At 39.8% G+C, this 7,692-nt stretch overlaps 1 protein-coding gene across 1 annotated transcript; it reads right to left on the bottom strand.

Annotated features, from left to right (window-relative positions):
* Positions 1-2,286: 2,286 nt before the first annotated feature.
* On the bottom strand, positions 2,287-3,561 carry HSPB3 (heat shock protein family B (small) member 3). The gene has a single exon (XM_006017287.2). The coding sequence runs from the start codon at positions 3,482-3,484 to the stop codon at positions 3,047-3,049; it is 438 nt and encodes a 145-aa protein (XP_006017349.1). The 5' UTR covers positions 3,485-3,561; the 3' UTR covers positions 2,287-3,046.
* Between the last annotated feature and the right edge of the window lie 4,131 nt (positions 3,562-7,692).

Here is a 7,692-nt window from a genome sequence, read left to right as displayed (position 1 = left end):
CTTCTGGAATAATACCATTGTTTCTGAATTAGTTTAACCCAGATTCTTTTATTTTTAAAGGAAAGCCAAGATTCTCAAATAATTCTCTCACTCATGGAACTGGTATTCTACAAAAAAAAGTGCTGGTATTACAGTAAGTGATAGCACTTGACATAGGGTGGCTAAGCTAGGGAGTCAATGTGTTAGAAAATACTAACCAATCCCTTTGACTTCATGTCTAATACCCTAGTGTCCCTGTATGTTCTGAGGTCAGAACAATAAAATATTGGTACTTTATGGTGAAGAAAAGAGCAGAGCCATAGAAAAGCATATGTGATTATAAGGCAAAGGAGTTTTTTTTTTTATTGGCAATGGTCCCCTGCTTACTGGAACACTATGCAGGGGTGTAGTGACTCCTTTAACATGATTTCCAGCACAGTATAAAATTTGCTTGACAAGCTGATCTTATACTAGTGTAACTGTAGTGACTTTAGTGCACTTACTCCTGACTTATGCCCCATTAATTCAGAAGTTCAAAACTGCACTCATTTTATTTTTAGAGAATAATGGATATGGGTGCAAGGGGGCCAACTTATATGTTTCTCGGGGGAGGAGAAGGGGCTAAGTGATGCACATGTGGAAAGTTTTACTCGTTTCAGTGACAGCCCTCTTCCTGAGGGGGGGCAGGGCCCTCGGGCCCCCACATACTTAGCACCTCCATGTGGGGGTAACAATTGTAGCTACTTCTGTTCTTCTGTAAGACAAATGCAGCAGGGGCAGAAGAGACAGTGTGCACATGTGTGTAGGGGCCCATAGTGTTGGGAGGAGAGTTAATTCAGGCAGTGTACAGCCTGGGGAGCATATTGTCCATGCTGGTGTGGCCCCCACCTACTTAGAAGTTGGCCAACTCTGATGTAATGTAAAATGCACATTCTGTGCAAAGTAAAAGAGAAGACAGAGGATGAATCGAAGGCTGAGAAGCAGTACAGATGGTTACTTCTGTAGATGATCCTGAAACATATTGGAATACTTCTAAAGCCAGGTGGTATAGAAAGCCCAGATCCTAACTTGCTTAACTGTTGCAAACTTTGTATTTGAAATATAAGCCCTGATTTATATCTAAACTTTGAAAATGATCCTAATCTGTATCATGGACTCAAACTAAATCTTTGCATCTGAAGGTTCCTGGACTTTGAAATGCTTGGAATCTGGATACACACCTAAATTTTGTAGCTGAAGCTTTCTGATTCCTTTCAGTCTATAAATAGAGGCATCTGTGGGGAGAAAAGGCTGCAGGGAAACACTGTGGCATTTCTCTTGCATCTGTTTTCTTTGGCTTTTGACAATAAGGGAGCAATGTGTTCACTAGTCAGAAAACACCACACATAAATCCAGATCCTGTAATCTAGTGTGCAGCAAACTGGAGGAGGAGGACCTGAACCTGTATTCCTCATGCAAATCAAATTGCTGTTGAACTGAAAAAGAAACATAGGATTTGGCCTATTTTCTTTGTACAGCTTGTTGCTTTAAAGTGTCCTTACCGTCATTGATCACCAATGTAAACATTTCCATAGCATACATAGGTGTCCGTGCCCACACATAGTGCTTTAATTATACGCTAGACTCTAGTTACTGGAGCAGTCTTGTGCCTTCAACTTGTGGGAGAAACATTTATGTTAATCTAATTATTTGTGTCTGTTGAATTCATTTACTGAGAATTGTATTTATCTTTGATTGCATATGAAAATGTTTTTACTTTGTCCAAGCAGCAGATGCCTGTCATAAAGTATCTGCATTTAGCTTGGCACTTTCCTCACTGCATTCCTTTACTATTCATAGCCCAGCAGTCATACTTATCTTAAGTATGCTTAACAGGAGTCAGTTCCACTTGCAGCTGTAGTTTCTCTAGAATGTTGGCGTATTTACAGTACCCTTTGTAGCAAACTTTTCTAAAATATTGAAGACCAGATGTTAGGTACAGTGGATAGATTTCTGACAGCTGTGCAACTCCATTGAAATGAGTTAGATTTCTCAAGTGTAACTGGGAACAGAAAACGGCCCTTTGTTCTTTAAAAGGGACCCCAGTCATGCAATTAGACACATACATGTGGATCCTTCTTCTGCTGTAAAGCCAATAGACTTGAATGTTAGAAGAAGCACCTGTTCTCTGAGAACAGTCCTCCAGTTGCAGGATTGGGCTCTCAAATTCTAATGCAAAAGAAGTAAGTGAGTCTTGTTATATTTTGGGCAAGGCCAAATTCATCCCTATCATAGCAATAACTTAAAATCAGTGGCACCACACAGGAATGAATGTTGTCCTTCTGAGAGTTTATTATTAAGCAGTATTTTCCTTCTGCTCTGAGATAGTGAGGGTACTTTTAAACAAAAATCCACTACAAATTAGAAAAAAAATGGATTTGAAAGTTTTCCATCAAGTTACTTTGACTTGGCATTAACAAGATGTAGTATGTTTCTAAATACTGAATTTCCAAAAAAACTGTCCTTGTTTATATCATTTTGCTAAGTATAACACCCTTTCTTTGAAAAAGAATACTTTCAAGTGAATATTAAAAACACATTTGAAAACCAGATTTTTTCCTAGTGGGTTATAGACTTCTCACATATGTTGAGTTGAACATTAAATATTAATCAATACAAACATGCCATTTTTCTAGTATGCAAATTAAATTTTCACAGAACTCGCGGGCTGTCTATTGTTCTTTAACTATTCACCTTGTCAATATATATTACAAATGAAACCTTTCTTTATCAACACTGTATGCATGCTTTGTACTCCATATCTTATCAGAAAGCAGTATCCAAAATAGTTTTCACTTTCTGCAGCTGCTTTGTATTTTCTGCTGTATAATAAGTATAGCCATCTAGCACATACATGGCTGGAGGCAGATTATCTTACATTTCACATCAAACAAGAATTCAACAAAGCAAGAAATATGTGCAGAGGTTAGTTCTTATCTGCATTGAAATAAAACCAACAACTCCAAGTGCTTGACTATATTGCACAGCATTACACGGTTACACGAGGAAGAAGATTGTTAACAAAACATTAACTCATTCCTGAAGCATTCTTCATTTCAACAACCAAAATGCCATCATGACAGAAGACAGCAGACAAATCTTTTGTTTCAATTCCATTTGGCAGTTTGTATTGCCTAGTAAAGCTTCTGGATATGAAACCATGTTCGTCCATCCTGGGTCCATGCTGAGCTTTGATCAGGAGCCAGCCTTCGAAAGTCTGAATGATGATATCTTCAGGGCGGAATTGCACAACATCCAGTAGGACCTGAAAGCTTTGCTCATTTTCCCCAGTGCTGCTTTCCTCTGCTGCAATTACATGCTTGTTGATTCTCACGGAGGATGTGGATGGGCCTGGCAAAGCATACAAAGAGTGCTCCAGCTTATATGCTTCCAGCTCTTGGTCAGCAAACTGCGCCTGATAACGGACAGGTGTTTCCACCCAGTGTCTTATAACAACTCCTTCCATTGCTGAGGCAGAAAAATGACTTGCTGCTTTATGTCAGCGAGTGAAAACAGTTCAGACTCTGAGTGACGTACTGAACTCTTTCCAATGGTATGCCTACCCCAAGACTAGATTATGAGTTGATGCAGCCTTTCATTTTTAGCACTGACAGGGCTTAACTCTTAATTGGACATGCTTGTGTGCTATGAGACATGCTTCATCTTTTTATACACTGACAATAGGGCGCTATTTATAGGGCAAGTGCCTTGAGCTGTCTTAACAGTCTTTATGCATATACTCAATAGTAAGAATTAATTTCTAGTGCAGTTCCTTTTCTTCTTACCACGTTTGCCCATTTGGGTTTTGAGTAATGAGAAAACAAGCTCCTTTAAATATTCTTTTAATTACCTAAGAAGGAGTTTAGGGTACCTTTTGTTTTCTCTCTAGGGGAACAGCTATAAGAGCTGTAAAAGAGCTATTTCTTCTCATTAAAACAGATAACTTAATGGGAGAAAAAATCTAACTTGTTTGAGCATGGGAAAAGAGAATATTTGGGTATAGTTTCAATAGCAGTTGTCAAGTGCTTCTGATGCTGTGGGAAAGGGAATTGGCAAACTATGGGAGCTCCCAAGAATGGTGTTTGGGGTGTTAGCCAAACAAATGATAATTTACTCTACCAAAAGTGACTTTCAAACTGTTTTACAGTGTAATGAAGGACAAATCTGCTATTATAGACAATAGGTCACACTTACGAGTGCAGTGATGATATGTTATCTCATGTTTCAGGATTTGTACAGGTTTTGTGAAGGTCAGGAAGCAATTTTCTCCAATAATGTAAAAAAGGTTTCTAAATTGCTGCCACCCATATTATCTCATTGATGACAATGATCTTTATCTTCTGGAGTTTGCTGGTTTCGATTGTCAGTGGCTCAGATCATAAGTGAGTCTGGAAATGAACTGGGGTTGATAATCTCACAAACTCCAGTGGACTGAAGGAGGAGAAGCCCTGGAAAGTATTACTAGGTTTCTTAATACGACTAAAGGAAAACATGTAGTTGATGTGAAATATATATTTCTAGATCTTTAATCCATGTTTGTTCTCTGTTCAGGAAAATCTCTCTTTCTGAGAGAGAGAAAGTAGAAGACACTATGGAAACTGTTGATTAAAGCATTTACTTCCCTGAATAGCAGTAATGATGTGGATTACTGACCAAATGATACTTTTATTCTCTTTCATTCTGTGGAGTGGTGTTCTTTCTGTCTTGTCTTTTCTTCTTCCTGCATAATGAAAATGGTAAGCAAGCTTGTGTGTGATCCCTGAATGTTAATGGTGTGCAGAGACATGAAGAATCAAACAGCTAGATTTCAATAGCTGTTACAAAGGAGAATCAATATCCCTTTGTGATGTTGGCTAGACAAAAGAGTGTTTATTAGTCATAGCTTAATCTTAAATGCTGGGGTTGTTATTGCATTTGTTGAAGCTTTATTTGCTGGTTGAGGAAATTCTTAAAAGCAGTTTGATAATGGTTCAGACTACCTTTGATCAGTGTCTACTTGGTTCTGTGAACACTTATACCTACTGTGGGAAATAAGCAAGTCTGCTTTTTTATTAGAAGTCTGGGTTTTCTTTTGGCAAACTGCAACACTTTTGTTTTTAAGATGTGATTCTAACTGTATGATTTATAAGAATACTAATGCAAGTCATCTGGATCATCTCCCATTGTCTGTGAAACAGCTGTCTTCCATTTTGCAAAGCCATGACTCAACTTATGGAGGATTTTAACCCTCATGTGAGGCAAAATACTTGGTTACTTGTCCTTGGCCAAACTGGACAGATGTTATTTCTTTAAAAATCACTCAGATTTATTGCTTGCAAGTCTGGCTCTCTCCACTGAGTCCTTTGCTGATAGTCTGGCTTAGTTTCATTTTGACCATGAATATTTTCTGTACCGGCCCTGGAACAGTAGAATGCTTGCTTTTTTTTTGTTATTAAGCAGTCGTAGCATGAGAGAGAGAATATCTTAGATTTAATTTTTCTACTTTAAGGCAACTGGGAGGATGTTTACATTTTTAATGAAAAAGACCCTCAAAGCCTTGGCATAGCACATTGCAAGACACTTCTGTCTGTTACTATTTCAGGTTGTATTAGTACCCAGTTCTTCAAATACTGACTGCCAACTATATTGGGGTCAACATATATCATCTCATTAGTGAACAATGGTTTGAATTTCCCTTATGTACATATATAAGGATGCAGAGATTCAACAATACATGATGGTATAAGTAACGGGTCGGCAACATGCTGGCCTAAGGAACTGGAGGGTTTTTCTTTGTGGCCGTACCTGTGCTGGGACAGGCAGTTGCAGGTCCCCATCCCTGGCTGCAACATGGACACAGCTTCCATCTGATGGGGAGCTGGCCAGGGCCAGGCAGCTTCCAGCTGTGCCTACACTGCAGCTGGGAGGCAAGGGAGAAGGCAGAGGGTGGGAGAAGCAGTAATAGTATGGACACTTCTTTCAACTGCTCAGCCCCGTGTAGCTCCTCCCTAGCTGGAAACTGGGCCTGTGCCATAGTCTGGCACAGGGACAGGCAAAGCCTTCTCTGCCACTGGTGTGCCATTGAAACTCCCTGACCCATGGCAGATGGGAACCAGGCTGTTTTTGGCCACAGCTTGTAAAGATTATGGGCCAGTGACTTAAGTCACCTAAAATACCCCATAAATAATATGGTTGTGTCATGCGTTTGCCATTTTAGCCAGTTGCAGCAGACTCTTCCATGCAGTGACAAGGTGCTGTCATATTCCAAGTAGTGTAATTATCAACAGCATACAAAACCTATGTAAATGCCTCTGTTGTAAGTGTGTTGTATATCTTCCCCCTTAGGCAAGGCTACATAGGTGTTCTAGGATAGCACATCATTCTCCATAATGGAAGGAGTCTGCAAGATTTGGGCCTTCCCTGCAGTCTGGGAGTTTAGGTTTCCTAATCTGTCTACTCTGAATATCCTTGTAGTCCACACCTCATTTTACTTCCTCCTAGATTCAGGATGGCCATCCTTCTTTGTCAGCCAAGAGTATGTCACTTCTTGAAAATGTGAAATACAGTAAATACAAACATTACAGGAGCATGGAATATATTTTCAGGATTAAAATACTGGACGTATAAATAGAACTGGAGCTACAGGATATGAGATGATATTAGTTTAATCTGTTAGACATACAAATGGAATCCTTTTCCATCACTCCTGAGCTCCAGAAAAATCCTTAACGCACCAGGTAGATGAGTCCTTTTCCTCTTCCTCACTGCTCTTTTGTGCCTTACCATTATGGTTTAGATGAAGGCAAAATACAAAAGCAGATGTGATAACAGTTCTTTAGGGACTCAAGCAGGGTATAATAAGATTGCACTTAGACACGTAAAGGCCACATAGTCCCCTAATATTTGGAATAGGTTCTGTGACAAGTTTTTGTCTAACAATGCATTTAAAAAAAAATCATTGTGTGACCCCTCTACTAGGAGGTAAGCACTGTAATAAATACATTAACTTTTTAAATGTTTGCTGCTCAATTCACAAAAGTTATGGAGGGGTGCCTCAAGCCAAATGAGGGGCATCTTGGGTCTAGAAAGGTTGAGAACCACAGCCCTAAAGCATACTTCTTACTTTTGAGATATTTCTGTTGTCTAGTGCATGAGGCTGGTATTGCATGTCTGAACATGATGTAATTGTGTAATTTAAACTAAGCATCTTAGAAAAGACTTTCAGTGGCACATAGCAGGTGCCTAAGTACCGTTGAAAATAAATGGGAGTTAAGTGCTAAATCCATTGAGTAGCAGTGCTCAGGACTATGGCAACTAAGTTTAAGCTCCTTGCCATCACAGGGGAATCCACACTGCTGCCTAGGCTTCCCATAGTATGTATGGAAAGTGAGACCCTAAAAATGGAATTTGTGTAAATGGCCTAAAAATGGCCATGTGTAGATGCACCCATTATGTTTCAAACATATACAGCCCATGAGTGAGATCTGGCTTGCAGAACCATTCCCAGTGGCCCTCCAGTAGTTCAGCAGATGATGGAACATGGCCTACTGCAGAATTTGGGGTCCCTGGATGGACATGACCATTGGTGGCAGGGGGGCAAGTGAAGGCTGTGCAAACACAGCCCTTGTTTATCCCGTTGCTGTCTGATTCCCCAGCTGCTGTAGCTCAATTCCTCAATCCATGCTGCCACCTGAA

The sequence above is a fragment of the Alligator sinensis genome, unplaced genomic scaffold (assembly GCF_000455745.1).
Source record: "Alligator sinensis unplaced genomic scaffold, ASM45574v1 scaffold573_1, whole genome shotgun sequence".
In the NCBI taxonomy this organism is placed as follows: domain Eukaryota; kingdom Metazoa; phylum Chordata; order Crocodylia; family Alligatoridae; genus Alligator; species Alligator sinensis.
Note: the sequence above shows the minus strand (reverse complement) of the source record. Positions and strands in the feature narration are given on the sequence as shown.

Excerpts from the sequence above, each read along its gene's own strand:
- HSPB3 (XM_006017287.2), bottom strand. The coding sequence starts at position 3,484 with ATGGAAGGAGTTGTTATAAGACACTGGGTGGAAACACCTGTCCGTTAT.